Below are 15,867 nucleotides of genomic sequence, written 5' to 3' on the forward strand. Positions count from 1 at the left end.
CATTTTTTTAAAGATTTTTTTATTTATTATGTACACAGTGTTCAGCCTCCATACCTGCAGGCCAGAAGAGGGCACCAGATCTCATTACAGATGGTTGTGAGCCACCATGTGGTTGCTGGGAATTGAACTCCGGACCTCTGGAAGAGCAGTCAGTGCTCTTAACCTCTGAGCCATCTCTCCAGCCCTTGTTCTTGTTCTTGTTCTTGTTCTTGTTCTTGTTCTTGTTCTTGTTCTTGTTCTTGTTCTTGTTCTTGTTCTTGTTCTTGTTCTTGTTCTTGTTCTTGTTCTTGTTCTTGTTCTTGTTCTTGTTCTGACAGGGTTTCTCTGTGGTGGGAGCCTGTCCTGGAACTAGCTCTTGTAGACCAGGCTGGTCTTGAACTCACAGAGATCCGCCTCTGCCTCTGCCTCCCAAGTGCTAGGATTAAAGGCGTGCGCCACCACCTCCAGGCTCTTAGTCAGTCTTCTAATTGATACATTTATGTATTGTTTGATTATACCAGTACCACGTTTTCTCAGTGTTTAAATTTTTATTCCGAAAATCTGTACTAGAGCCTTTTGAATACAGATGGCTCCCACCTTACAGTGTTCAGATTGAGTTTTCTTTTTTCTAGTGGTACAAGAGACGTGCGGTACAAGTCTAGTGGAAACCACCCCAGAGTGTAAGTGAGCTCGGTGTTTTCCTGTGCTGAAGATACATAGCAGACACTCCCTAGTAACAGTGGACAAGGGCAGTGCGCTGCAACTTGACCAGCCTCGGCATCCTGAGGCTCACAGAGTGCTGTATTACCAAGCTGTGGTCCCGGAGGGGGTCTAAATGCTTTTTCACTCAAGATATTGCTAACCTGTGGTAGATTTTCCAGGCTCTCACTCCATTGGAGGAGTGTCTATATGATATGTGCGCTAGTCTTGGGAGACATACTTCTTTTCAGACTCTGATTTGTTTTCTATTGTTACTGTAGGATTTGCTTTCTGATACTAATTCTTTTTGTTTTTGTTTTACTTTTTTGAGACAGGGTCTCTCTGCAGTTTTGGGGCCTGTCCTGGAACTCACTCTGTAGACCAGACTGGTCTCGAACTCACAGAGATCCTACTGTCTCTGCCTCCCGAGTGCTGAAATTGAAGGTGTGCGCCACCACTGCCTGGCCTGATACTAATTCTAACACACTTTTCCCCCTTGTGGTTCATGCCAGTTTTATAGACCCCGCCACACCTGGCAGAGCCTAGGAGCCTGCCAGCTGCCTTTGTTTCCAGCATCTGTAATGAGGGCAAGACATGCTACCTTTGGGATATACATAGGCCCCTGGTGTGGACTTGATGACTAACCTTTCTGTTGGGGCTCTAAGCATGCAGTGTCACTGTCAAGAGGCAGGCTTCCTTGGTGATGAGATGACAAGGAGGGAGAAATACTGTGCTTCCTGCAGACCCTGCCCACCCACATCCTTTCCTGTTGTGTAGTGCTTTGGCTTCTCACACAGTACAGTTGTTCTGGAAACTTTTTCACATTTCTGTCAACACTTAGGCAGGTGGGCATACTGTTTGGTGTTTTTCTCATAGCCCATACATATGCCTTTCCTCTATGGGTATGTGTTGACATTCTTGATCTCACAAAATCAAAAATGTAATGCTATATGTTACACGGGTTTCTAGCTGAAAGGATTCTCAGATGTGTTGCTCAGAGCCGTCTTGAATCATATGTTCATCAGAACGTATGGTTTACAAATTCAACAGCGAATTCGTAGGACTCTGTGTAGACAGTGGAAAATAGACAGATAGAAATGTAGCTGTCTCTTAATATTATAAAGGCATCCATCTAATTGGCTTTTTTTCATTGACTCCATATGGTATCATTGAACCACAGTGGCTTTTTTTCTATTACTTTTATAGCATTGTAGAAAAGCTAATTTTAGTGTTTTTTCTTCTTAGGTTGTTGGTGATTCAACCATCTTAAAAGTTCTGCAGTCCAATGTTCAGCATGTGCAGATCTATGAAAATCCTGTCCTTCAGGAGAAAGCATTGACGTGTATCCCAGTCAATGAACTAAAGAGAAAATCTCAAGAAAAGTTATTCAAAGCTCGAAAGCTAGATAAAGGTAGTGGCTTCCATAATGATTTATTGCTATTGTGCATTATTATTGAATAATAGTACCTTTAGCTATATGTGCACACTAGGAATAGACAGTGATACATATATAGATTTTTAAGAAGTATAACAATAATGGCCATATCTCTGCCTTTTTAAAAAAATATTGTGGTTACAGTAATGTAGAAAATATCCCATCCTACCTTTTTTAAGCATGTGGCTCTTGCTCTTTAGTACGTTAACCTTTACCACTGCCCTTCTTTTTGTCATATAAAATGGAAAGTCTACCCATTAAATGGTTATAATCTGCCCTTCCCTACCCCCAGCTGCCAGCAATCACTGTTCTGCTCTATGGTTCTGACTGCTCTGTTGCGTGTAAGTTGTGGATGGCTTACTTGGTTTAGTGTGATTTCCCTAGGACTCGTTCGTGTTGAACATACTGCATAATCGTCTTCTGTTGTGAGATAGATGATGAGCCATGTGTGAACATCTGTGTCTTGCCTGTGTAGTCATCTGTTAGTAGACACTTGCGTTGTTTCATGTTTAACTCTTGTGCCACTGCCTCCCAAGTCCTAGGTTTAAAAGTGTGTGCCACCACTGCCCAGCTGAATAAATGTAATTTTTAAAAATAGGTATGATAGGAGGTAGTACTTTATTGATAAATTGGGCAGGATATTTAGTGTCATGCTCACTTGCTGGGGCTCTTTTGTATGTTGTAGATATGGTTGTGTTTATGTCTTCTGGGATGTGTGTCCATGGGTAAATTCTGTTTCACAGTGAAACACTGATTAAAAACAATAAAAGTAGTTGCTGGAGAGACTCTCTGCTTTTTCAGAGAACCTAAACTTGATTACTGGTACCCACAGGGAAGCTCACAACCTTCTGTAAGTCCAGTCCCCTGGGATCTGATGCCTTTTCCCAGGGCACCAGGCATACCTGGATATGCAGACATATATGTAGGTAAAACACCCATACACATAAATAATTTATTAAAAAGTTGGTACCATGATGTTTAAAGTATCTGGTATTTTGAATTCTACCTGTGACTTTGTTTTTACTGTTAAATGTTTACCTATGTATATTCCTAACTAATTTAATACAGCCAGTATTAATATTTTGTTTGATGGTACTAGTGATAAAAACCTGGACCTCCTCATATCAGTCAGATGCTCCATCACAAAGCTTATCTCCAGCCTAATGTAGCCATTTTTTTTAAATGTTTTTCATTCTATTCCCTTGTGTTTTATGGGTCTATTCCAAATTGACCCTAGTTCCTTGAGACACCATAATGTTCTGCTCACCTGCATAGGTAGCACAGAGACAGCAGTGGTCACATCCTCTGCTGTTCCTGTCAAATCACACAGGTTACTGTGTGTTAAACCTGTTCACAGCAGCTGACATTGTTCCTTGTGAAAGCTTTTATCATCTTACTCTATCATTTATTTCTGATCCCAATTCAAGCATAAATCTATAGTAGTTTTAATGTTCTGTCAGCGTTAAACATTAACTGATTCTCTCCTAACTTCCAAGGTACTAATGTAAGTGATGAGGACTTCCTTCTACTGGAGCTCCTACACTGGTTTAAAGAGGAGTTTTTCCGCTGGGTGAATAACATTGTGTGCAGCAAATGCGGTGGAGAGACTAGATCTAGAGATAAAGCATTGCTGCCCAATGATGATGAGCTGAAGTGGGGTGCAAACACCGTAGAGGATCATTACTGTGATGCATGCCAGTTGAGCAACCGGTTCCCAAGGTGGGTATCTGTGAAGTGATGTTAGAGGGTCTTTCAGTGGGATGGTTGGCAGGAATTTATTATTAAATTAGCTTTTGATCTCCATTTTAACTGGACTTGATATTTCTTTTGGACAGAGGTCTACAGACTAGACTTGAAAGGAAAAGTATGGGCTCAGGGCACCCAAGGCCAAGTTTTCAGCACAAAGGAGATGTATTTGCCCCAGAGGGACAGGGGGCAGGGAATAAGAGTCAAACTCAGGAGATTGAGGACAAGGGGGAAAGGGAAGGGAAAAAAGGGGAAGGGACAGAGAGGATGAGGAACAACAAAGGTGAGGAGACAGATGTGGCACATAGGAAAACAGCAGTTTATAAAGGTACAAGGGGAAACCCCATTTTAGGATGAGGTGTTTAATTTTAATTGGCATGTCAATTAGGTGAGCCAAAGCGGGCTTTTTTGATTGCTGGACTGCAGTAGTCTGCCTTAGGAGGAGCAGTGACTAGAAAAGGGAATCTTGGTGACTAATGTAATCTAATGGTTTTTTTAGCAAGACAGAGGGAATTGGAAGTAGGGCAAAGCCTGCCAGAGCCACATGTTTCAGTGGGCTAGTGTCCCTTGAAGTCAGGCAGACTAGACCCAACCATATCTACATTGTCTAGTTCTGTTAGAACACAGTCAAACTGACTTACCTGGTACCGTGACAGTTCTTAAGCCACAACAGAGTTGTTGAGAACTGATGACCATAAGACCCGCCAGAATATTCTGTCTCCTTTCCTCTGTCTTCTCTGTCTGTCATGTATGTGTGACTGTTTCTTGTGTAGTCCAGGCTGAACTGAAACTTCTGGTTTTCCTGCCTCTACCTGTGGTGGAATTGCAGACATGTATCACTATACCTGGTTTATCCATGCTTGTGTATGCTAGTCAGATACTTTGCCAGCTGAGCTGATCTCCAGCCCTTACTATCTCCTTTTAAATTTCTAAATGTATTTATAGCTTTTTAAATTCTGAAAGTGTTATTGATAGTGATATACAGTGACAATAATAATAACAGTGATACCATTGATCATTATGATAATACAGAGTTGTCTTTATTTAATCATCAGATATGGGGGGGTAAAAAGTAACTTATAAAGGCAGAAATTTGTTTTGATTAGGACTTTCCCTGTCCCAGTCTTTCATATTTGGCTCAATCTCTGCATTTTTGTTTTGTTTTGTTTGTTTTTCTTGTTTGGTTAATTGGTTGATTTTCTGAGACTGAGTCTTGCTGTGTAGCTTCAAACATGATCCTCTTACATGCCAAGAATACATGTGTGCACCACTAAGCCTGACCAATCATGTCTGTTTTAAAAATTGGGAAATTAAAATTTTCAATTCACTTTTTGACTTATAAGCCTTTTATTAGATTTTCTTTCTTGGGGGCAGGGTGGGCATTTGAGACAGGGTCTTTCTATATAGCTCTGGCTGTCCTGGAACTAGGTTTGTTGACAAGACTGGCCTTGAAATCTGCCTCCCAAGTGCTGGGATTAAAGGCATGTGCCACCACCACCCTGCTTGTTAGATGTTCTTAATAGGCAATACTTAGGAAATTAGTTCTGTTGCCCACTAGAAAGCCTGTTCTGTTGGGAATGTAGGACTCAGTTTTGTCCAATTTGGAACCCACCCCTACATTATACATAAAAGAATATAATACCCAGTGGTTATCTAAAACCAATTTGTTTGTTTTTATCTATCTCTCTCTCTCTCTCTCTCTCTCTCTCTCTCTCTCTCTCTCTTTCAACACAGCCCCTTTACAGAACCATACATAGTTAAATCCCTCTCAGGTTTTTTGTTTTGTTTTGTTTTAGTATGGAATGGTATTGACTAGCATATTTATGCGAAGTTTATTTTCTAACCATTTTCCTGTTTTGCTTGTAGATGTTATTTATGCAAGGTTGAAATATTAAACATGTTTTGGGGGTGTTTTGTTTTGTTTCTATTGTACCAGAACTAGAACTCAGGGTTTTGGTGTTGCTGGTGCAATGCTTTCCCATTCATCTGACTCTTGACTTAATCCATTTGACTTGCCCCAAGATCAGAATCCTTGAATTCTTCGTTATACTTTAATGTAAACTTACATCTCTTTTCAGTTACGGAATCCTAAATCCATTTATCTTAGCTTAAGCAAAGGCATGCTCAACTAACGTGTCATTGCAGAGCCAGTTATTTCATTCATGGCACTACTTCCTCTTCCTTCCTGGACTGGCCTTTCTCAGTGCAGAGTGAGAAATCTCAGTGCCGTCCATTCTTAGGATAATTTTATAATTAGAATAACTTTTGGGGGAATGTTGCAGACATCTTTCTTGTAAATTAGCATGCATCTTTAAGTGTGTCCAAAGAATTAATCAAAATCGTTAGTAAAAAGAAAGCTGGAATATATATATATAAGTTAAAATCTTTGTGTGTGGGTGAGGAGTCCAGGTGTGTATATACACAGCTGTGTTCACAGGTGCACAGTGAAAGCCAGAGGAGAATGTCAGAAGTCCTGTTCACTCATTATCCATCTCTCACTGAAGCTGGAACTAGGCTAGTGTCCAGCAAGCCTCAGAAGTCCTCCTGCCTCCATCACCCATAGCGTTGGGTCACAAGTATGCATGGTCACACCTAGTTTTATACATGAGTGCTGGATCCAGACTCCAGTCCTTATGCTCATGCAAGAAGTGTTCTTAGTCACTGAGCCATCTCTCCAAACCCTAATCCTCACAGCCCTACTTTTGGGTTTGGTTTTTAGAAACAGGGTCTTGTGAAGCACAGGCTGGCCTCGAACTCTGTATGCAGCCAAGAATGACTTTGAATTTCTAATCCTCCTCCTTCTTCCTCCCAAAAGCTGGGATTGCAGTTTTACAATACCATGCCATCTACCAATTGAGCTAACTCCCTGGCCCTGCCCCAAGCTAAAATCTGTTGAGTAGCATTTAAAGCTAATTACATTTTAATTACAATAAGCTAACTTTCTTGCAAGAGAACTATGGAATGTCTTCATTACATTTCTTAGAAAACCTGTTCATCTAAATCTTATTTTTCAAAATCATTGAGGTGGAAACTGCCCTATCCACCCTTCCACCTATGTCTTAGCTGCTACATGGCTTTGGCTTGTATTACTTACTGATCCTGAACATGGTGGTGTGGATATTGCTAATCAGTGTTCTTACCTTTTTTGAAAAAGTAGCACCCATTCTTAATTAAGACTTAAACTGACTGCATATAGTGAAATTATTTGTGTTCATCCCTTGCTCAGAACTCTGCTCACTGAAGACAGTTCCACTGTTTAGTATGGTTCACAAAGACTAGCACAGTGCCTCATATAGGCTAGGTGCTTTCATCAATATTTTAAAACAAGAAACTAAGAGTCATAATTGATATTTAGTATACAAGTGATATAAATTCTTTTAAAACTGGATTTTAATCATGAATCACAACTGTTGTCTTTGTTGTTGTTTTTTAAACCAGATATAACAACCCTGAGAAACTTTTGGAAACAAGATGTGGACGCTGTGGCGAGTGGGCCAATTGTTTTACGCTGTGTTGCCGTGCATTAGGGTTTGAAGCTCGCTATGTGTGGGATTACACAGGTACAGCATGTGGTAGGAGAGAGGAAAAGACAAGATAGGAGAAGGGTCTATAGACTTGGAATTCAGATTAATGGCCTATGCCCCTCATTTTCTCTTTCTTACATCAGCCTGTCCTATTTGGGGTGTCTATTGCTGTGAAGAGACACCATGACTACAACAACTGTAACAAAGAAAGCATTTAGCTGGGGCTGGTTTACAGTTTCAGAGGTTTGGTCCATTATCCTCATGGGGAGAAGCATGGTGGCATGCAGGCACACATGGTGCTGAAGAAGGAGCAGAGAGTTCTGTATCTTGACCCATAGGCAGCAAAAGGAGACTGTGAGCCACACTGGGTGTAGCTTGAGCATGTAAGACCTCAACCCCTCCTCCATCAAGGCCTCACCTACTAGTAGTAGCACTCCCTGTGGGCTAAGCATTCAAACACATGAGTCTATGGGAGCCATTCCTATTCAAACCACCACATCTTCCATAAAGTAAGAGCAATACCAACCTTAAAAACATTCTCAAGGCTCCATAAGATGTTTGTAACACAGATACCTCTTTCCTGGGAGCTAGACTCTATCCCTCTAATCTCTTACCATGACATTCATGTTAGCCCTGTTCTGCGTGGATGGAATGTGTGTTATAATGTGCTGTAGAGTTCATTTTTAAAGGGGTTGCTGCAGGTGACATGGCCTATATTGCAGTCTACACAAACACTCCAAGGAAAGACTTAGTATTTGACTTGGTCTTCATTTAGAAGTGACTATTATGTCTGGTTGCTTTCTCTGTTTCAGGGTTTTTTTTGTTTCCACTGTTGTTTTAGAATCCATGAAACTTTTAGCTAATGGTCTTCTCTCAGAATCAAATGTAAAGCTTCAAGCAGGGTATGGTTACACATTCTTGTAGTCCTGGCATTTAACAGAGGCTGTGGTAGGAGGATTGAAGCCAACCTGGGTATCCACTTGCCTATTGATGAGACGCCATTTCAATACCAAATATAAAACATAAATAACCAGCTCTCCTGTTAGGTCTCCTTCTGGGTCCAGAGAGAGCCTGTAGGATCAGAAGTCGCATTCATCCCTCACAGTCTGGTAGTTTTGATGCTTTGCTCAGAGCGTTGCCTGCTTTAGAGCTACAGCACCCATTATTTCTAGTTAAGACTTAAACTGAGAACATTTTAAAGAATTTCAGATAAAAATATCCTACAAATGTATGTATCACAAAATGTTCTTGCTAATTAAAGTTTAAATAGTATAAATTAGCTTGTTATGTGATTCCTAGAGAATTACATACAGTTATCAGAAGTCATTCTTGTTTTATCAACTTAACTTCTATTTCCCTTTTCTTCCTCTTGCCCCACATGAATAGACCATGTTTGGACAGAAGTCTATTCTCCTGCCCAGCAGCGGTGGCTGCACTGTGACGCGTGTGAAGACGTCTGTGACAAACCTCTCCTTTATGAAATAGGATGGGGCAAAAAGCTTTCCTATATCATAGCGTTCTCTAAAGATGAGGTAGGACATAAGAGAAAGAATTCCAAAATATAAAATTATTTTAAAGTGTGTTCGACAGGTCACATACATTTGCTGTGTGCTGTTGAGTATGTGTCATTTGTATACACCATAAACTCATGGTAATCAGTGTCTTCCGCTGTGGGCGGTACTAAGGAATGTTTATATCCTTGTACCTACAGATGGACATTGCATGGATTTTAAATTAAGCTGCTATAAACAGTCAGGTATATACTTGCTTTTTTTTTTTTTTTTTTTTTTTTTGCTTACTGCCTAGGAATGCAATGGCTGGATCATTGTCAAATTATTTTGCAAAGGAGTGGCACTATTTTATTTTCTTATCAGCAGTACATGAGACTTCCCAGTTTCTCCACACCTTTGCCAAAGTCTAGTGTGGCTTTACTTTTAAATTTAGCCCTGTCAGTGAGAGCTAATGGCACAGTGTGTTGGAGCATGTGCGAGGTGTTCATTTTTCAAACCTATGTATCCTTTGCTGATTTTTCCATTGTGTATTTGTTCTCTTATGAGTTTTAAAATTTATTTTTATGTTCTTATGTAAGTTGGGTTTTTTTAGAACTATGCGTTGCAAAGATTTGCTGGTGTGTTCTAACTGATTTGAAGAGAAAAGATCTTAAGTCAAGTTTAGCATGTTTTCTTACAGAGTTTGCTTTTCATGTTGTATCTAAGAAAGTTTTGCCTACCTCATGACAATAATTTTCTCCTGTTTGCTTTTTAGAACTTTTGTATTTTTAGTTTTACATCTTAATGTAAAACTCTGATTCAGTTGGAGTTAATTCTGTTGAGATTTATTTTGAGCATATAGATAATGAATTGTTCTGGCTCAGAGTGCTAGAAGATTGGACATTTTCCTTCAGTTGTCCTTTCCATGTAATAATAGAATCGGGAGGGTGAAGCTTGCTTTGTTTAATTCTGAAGTGGCGTCAGCTTTAAACGGAACCCTAGCATTCTGAAAGCTTTATCCCAGCGTGTTTGGCTGCAAACATTACAGCGTATTCTCTGCAATGCCTTTCATTTTCATTGTTTCACAGCTGAGGTTGACCTTGAACTTGTGTTTCTGCCTCAACCTCCTAAGTGCTGGATTGTAATTGTGACCCTCCACACTCAGCTTTATTTTTTTATTTTTTATTTTTAATTGAGCAGTTCAGCCCTGGTTCTAAAATTCTAACAAAGGGGAGGTTTTTTTGAGTTGCATGGAAGAATTCTTTGCATTGTAGCTATTTTTTTAAAAAAATAAAGGATTGGTGTGATTTTGTTAAATACTGTGTTCTGTGATTGGTTCCAGGTAGTTGACGTCACCTGGCGATACTCTTGTAAACATGATGAGGTAATATCCAGGAGGACCAAGGTTAAAGAAGAGTTACTTCGAGAAACCATTAATGGGTTTAATAAGCAGGTACGTGGTGGCTAACATTTTACAGATGACATTTGAATCATCAGAAATAGCCAGTTTTAACTCTTTATTTATTTATTGAGACAAGGTCTCATGAAACTTTGACCTCAAGTGCTAGGTTAATCTTAGCAACACCAATACCTAGTTTTTAGAATTTTCTTTTATTCTTTGATAACTTCATGCAGTATATTTTGATCATGTTCACCATTCCACCACTGTTCCCAGATCCATGCTACCTCCATACCTACCCACCCAACTTCATATCCTCTTTTTTATTTTTTGTGTAGTTTGTGCTGCCCAAATACTCTTGCATGGCCTGCCTGGAGCTTCATCTGCCTACCAGGAGTCACACCCTTAAGAAAACCGACTTTCCTTTCCCAGGAGCCCCTTAACAAGTGGTAGGCACACCCACCTCCCTGCCTCCATCCTGGGGTTTTATCAGACATGAGCTTTCACAGCAGGTCTTGGGCATCCGGTCACAACTACTGTGAGTTCTGAATATGCCCTTCTGTGTCTCTGCCTACAGTCACTCATCCACAGCTGATCCCCAAGGCTTGATGGGAGGGGTGTGCTATAGATATCCCTCCCACTGAGTGCTGAGAACTCTGCAGTCTCTGCATGTTAACTAGGTTTCTATATGCAGAGGATGGAACTCAAGGCAAACAGTTTACCACCTGATCTGTCTCCAGCCCCCACTGAAATTCCTAGAGCACTAACATCTTCTGTAAGACTACCTTAATAGACCAGTGTGTCTATTCATGGAAATTTGGAAAGTTCATTTAAGTATTATGGGTGTTTTATGTTAAATGTCACATTCCTTCTCAGAGTTCAATAACACAGAATTTCAGCATTTGTGTATTTGCATGAAAAGGATGTGGCTGTGGGCTTTGAGATAGCTCAGTGCGTAAAGTGCTCTAGGTTGAGATCCCCAGAACCCATGTAAACTACAACATGGTAGCTTGTACCTGTTACCCCGGCATTTAGCAGTTACCCACAGGTAGGTCCCAGGGACTTTCTGGCTAGCTAATCTAGTTATGATGGTGAGATTCAGGTTCATTAGAGGTCCTGTCTCAAAAGTAAGATGGAAAAAGATAGAGGACGATAGCTGATGTTAACCTCTGGCTTCTACACATGCACACACAATAGGCACACATATATACATGCATACACCACACACAGACACACACACTACACGTATTTGCACACCACATGTATACACACATGTGAGCACACATGCATATGCATGTGCATGTACACACAGTATGTCATTGCTGGGTCTGTTGGTAAATGCTTGTAATCTAGCAACCCTAGTGATTGGGAGGCTGAGGCAGGAGGATAGTAAATTCCAGGCTAACCTGAACTACATAGTGTTACCCTATCTGAAGAAGCAAAAAAAAAATGTCTTGTTTAGTTATCTAACTGTATCTTGAATATAATGATGCTTTTGTATTTGTGTAGAAATTTATATATAAATGTACCCACGTGTTCATGTATGAAAATTTCTGAAGTAAGGCATGCAATGGTTATAGTGATTACTGAGGAAGGGAAGAACTAGGGGTCTGTGATTGCAGAGTCATTTTATAACCCTTTGGTAGGTATGTGTATGCAGCTTTGTCATACTTTAAAAACAACTGATTTTGCTTTGCCTGGCAAGGAAATGAAGCCATACACTTTCATCTGACTCTTGATTGGCATGTGTGGCAAGGCCTCAGTCTGATTCAGACTCACCTTTCTGTCTTATGAGGAGTTTTTAGAGACCCTGACCTGGAAATCTAAGAACCTGACTTTTTGCATTAGGTTTGATTTCCCCACTTTCGACTCTGCTAGGAATTCTGTCTTGCATCTCAGAGTCTCAGCCCACATTTTATGCCTGATTTCTCAGCCTCTTCCCATTCTGCTTAATAACGGGCAAGTTCCTGGGTGGGGAGAGGGGTACAGTATGGTCCTTCTCATTGTCCCCCTGAATCTTCTCGCATCCTGTCTCCTTGGTAGCTTTCTATTTTATACACCGAATCCATCTCCCCTCACTTCTGTGTGTGCACATGTGGGTGATCAGGAGCTCATGTCTCCATAACTTTCTTGGCAAGGCCATTGCAATAGCACACACTAGTCCATCACAACCAGAACACAAAATGCTACCTCCCATTTTAGAGCCACAGTAATCCAGGTCATGAACTGTTGAAAACAGGTGCTAAATCATTTTACAAAATAAAATACATAAAATGAGGTTTTCTTTATTTTTGAATTTTCTAAGTAATTTGGAAACACAATTGATTATATCTTTCAAGACCTCTGAAAATATCAGTGATTTTATTTTGTTTAGAGGTGGACTTCTGTATTCCCCTAAACTCTGATTTTAAACACTAATTACAGAGGCAGCTATCATTGTCAGAAAACAGAAGAAAAGAACTTCTTCAGAGGATAATTGTGGAGCTTGTTGAATTTATATCTCCCAAAACCCCCCAACCTGGAGAACTTGGTGGAAGGGTGTCTGGGTCATTGGCTTGGAGAGTGGCCCGAGGTGAAGCGGGTCTAGAGGTACGTGCTCCGGTCAGATCAGCTGACGCACCTTCTTGCTGTACTGCACTCGTGGCTTTCAGAAAACCAACTTGTCAAGAGAGCAGAATAATTTTCTTTCTGGGAGGTTTTATGAGTGGGAAATAGGGGTAGGTTTACAATATGAAACAAGATTTAAATCTCATTTTCTCGCCAGGCGGTGGTGGCGCATGCCTTTAATCCCAGCACTCGGGAGGCAAAGGCAGGCGGATGTTTGTGAGTTCGAGGCCAGCCTGCTCTACAAGAGCTAGTTCCAGGACAGGCTCTAAAACTACAGAGAACCCCTGTCTCGGGGAAAAAAACAACAACAAAAAAGAAAGAAAGAAAGAGAAAGAAAGAAAGAAAGAAAGAAAGAAAGAAAGAAAGAAAGAAGGAAGAAAGAGAAAGAAAGGAGAAAGAAAGAAAAAGAAAGGAAAAAAAAAACACAAACAAATCTCATTTTCTCTTCCATTTAAAAGTAAAACCAGACATTTCTTATAGTCCATTGCTTTAGTGGCTAAGGCTTTCAGCATCTTCCTTCTATAGCCTGTAAGAATTTGTAGGTAGCTGTTCCTATTAGCCCTGACCTGTGGCCCTGGACACTAGGCAGGCTGAAGCAGGAGAGCTGCAGTTCAGCAGCTGCAGTTCAGCGTGGCTGTGCAGTGAGACTCAACAACATGACAGGGGGAAAGAAGGGCTAGAGTGCAGCTCAGCAGTCAGCATTTGCCAAGCATGTGTGAGGCACTAGTTCAGCCCTCAGTGCCGCAGGGAGGGTTATCACGTGCTTCCTCTCTGGAAATGGAAGGAATAACATAGGGACTGATTTATGTACCTTAACTCTCAAGTTAGGACCCAGGTGAAGTCTGTGCACCATGGTCTGTAGCAACCACAGAAACTGTGGATCACCCCTTCCCTAGGGAGCTGCAAGTAGCACTGCTGGATCATCCAGCACATACGTGATCCAGGAAGCTGCAGAGTGAAACGCGCTGGAGAGGAAAATGATCCCTCTCATATTGTTACCAGACAACTCAGCAATCCCAAACAAATTAAAGCTTTATGTTTTCTTTATGTAAATATGCCATTGTTGTAACCCATTTTTCCTATGTCCTAAAAGAGTGAATTATCCCCAATAAATTTTGTGTTTGAATTTTAGTTTATCTCATCATCTGCTATAGGCTATTAGTAATGTTGGTTTAGCTGTAGAATTACAACAGCCAAGCTCAACAAATAGTTCCGATCACTGCTGACACAGTACAAGTTAGGAGCCTGATCTAGATGAAGCCATTAAAGAGCACATTTAACTCACAGCTGTGTTCAGCTGAAAGCGTGGACATTATTTAGGTCTTCATTTCCTTTTCATCTTTGTGGTGAGTGTGCTTCCTTACATGGGTGTACACTGATTAAACTTTAAAAATATGAACTGGGTCAGAACAGGATCATTTTCCCCTTTTGAAAACTTTGAGAATTTCTCGGTTACTGGAGTCCATCTTAGTGTTGTAGATTTAAAAAGAAACCACTGGCTCCAATTTTACAAATGAGTGTTCTAAAAGTGAGCAGAAAGGGGTATTAATCCTCAAAATATTTGGAACTTAATCTCACAGTCATTTGGAGCAAGAGGAAAATATTACTGTGTTGTTTTCCAAAAGGAAGGTTTTATTTTAACAGAGTTTTATGCAGGCTAGGAGTGATGGCACATGCCTGTAGTTCCAGCTAGGGAGGCCGAGACAGTAGGATCACAAATTTGAGACCAGCCTGATCTCAATTTTTTATGAAATATTAATCTTACTACATGTTGCTTTGCTTCTTTGCAGATATGATACATTCAGTAATATATATGTATATACTTTCTTTTCACTTTGACATTACTTATCCTTTATAAGAGAAAGCTTTAGATTGTGTTAGCATTCTGAAATACCTTTGAGAAAGTAGAGAAGAGAATGTGGCTTTGTAGAATTGTGCGTCTCATAGTCTCAAGGTGCTGAGTCCCCAATACCAAAAAAGAGGGAAGGAAGAAAGAAGAGAGAGAGAGAGGAAGGGAGAAATTAGGAAGAGAATTGAGAATGTTAAAATAGAACTTATTAAAATCAAATTTTAAAAAATAATTTTATTTACCTTTTGAAACACAATATGTAGGCTCTGCTAGAGAATTATATTCTCTTTCATATATTAATTGATAATAATTTCTGCTATTTTATTTGAGATAAAGGTCTTACAGTGTAGATCAGGTTGGCTCAAATTTGCTATTCTCCTGCCTCAGTTTTTCCAAGTACTGTGATTATGTTTGCACCACTACACCCCCACTTAGTGCTACTATTTTACATTAACAGTGATAACACACATACTTGTAATAGATATTTTTACAGTGTTTATTGTTTCTTGTACCTATTTTTACTTTTTAATATAAGAACCTAAAGTTTAACACAAAGTTACACTCAGTATCTGTAGGAGTAATGAATAATATATCAAGATACTGACACAGATTGCTGGTTCTCTACAGTGGGTACTTTTGCCTTCTGGCGGCCCTTGGCAATATCTGGAGGCAGTTACGATGTAGCACTTTGAGAAGGCATGCTCCCCAGGACAGTGCCCATTACAAACATCACTGTACCAAGAGTACAGGACAAGCCACACATCAAGATAAATACAGACACAGAAGAGACATATCTGCTCTTTCAGATGTTTGAAGTATCTACTGATTAGGAGTAGAAAGGACTATTTTATTTTTAAATCAAACCTTGGTTTCCTTTGGATGAGAACATCAAATTTGTCTGGAATTTTAAGCTAAAACAGACTTTTATGGTAATTTTTACATGAGAAAAATACCTCTTAGACAACTTCCTAACTTACTGTATCAGTAAAGTACATTTTAGTGAAATGGCTTACGCTTGAGGCCTAAAGGATGAGAAAGAGTCATAAATGTGGAGATTCTAGACAGGGTGGCATGGGTCAGGGTCCTAAGGCAAGAATCCACCATCCTTTCTGAGGAACTGAGAAGGAGAGCAATGTGGT

General features: G+C 40.1%; 1 protein-coding gene across 2 annotated transcripts in view; it reads left to right on the forward strand.

Annotated features, from left to right (window-relative positions):
* Ngly1 (N-glycanase 1) overlaps nucleotides 1-15,867 on the forward strand; it is a 55,534-nt gene that overhangs the window by 29,607 nt on the left and 10,060 nt on the right. For both annotated transcript variants that reach the window (XM_050140637.1, XM_050140638.1), the window contains exons 4-9: nucleotides 1,924-2,089; nucleotides 3,610-3,832; nucleotides 7,298-7,419; nucleotides 8,770-8,915; nucleotides 10,216-10,326; nucleotides 12,697-12,861. In XM_050140637.1, coding sequence (XP_049996594.1) covers nucleotides 1,924-2,089; nucleotides 3,610-3,832; nucleotides 7,298-7,419; nucleotides 8,770-8,915; nucleotides 10,216-10,326; nucleotides 12,697-12,861 — 933 coding nt within the window. The remainder of the gene's footprint in view (nucleotides 1-1,923; nucleotides 2,090-3,609; nucleotides 3,833-7,297; nucleotides 7,420-8,769; nucleotides 8,916-10,215; nucleotides 10,327-12,696; nucleotides 12,862-15,867) is intronic.

This window comes from Alexandromys fortis, unplaced genomic scaffold, assembly GCF_014885135.2.
Source record: "Alexandromys fortis isolate MF-2015 unplaced genomic scaffold, M_Fortis_MF-2015_v1.1 scaffold_46, whole genome shotgun sequence".
NCBI classification, from domain to species: Eukaryota; Metazoa; Chordata; class Mammalia; order Rodentia; family Cricetidae; genus Alexandromys; species Alexandromys fortis.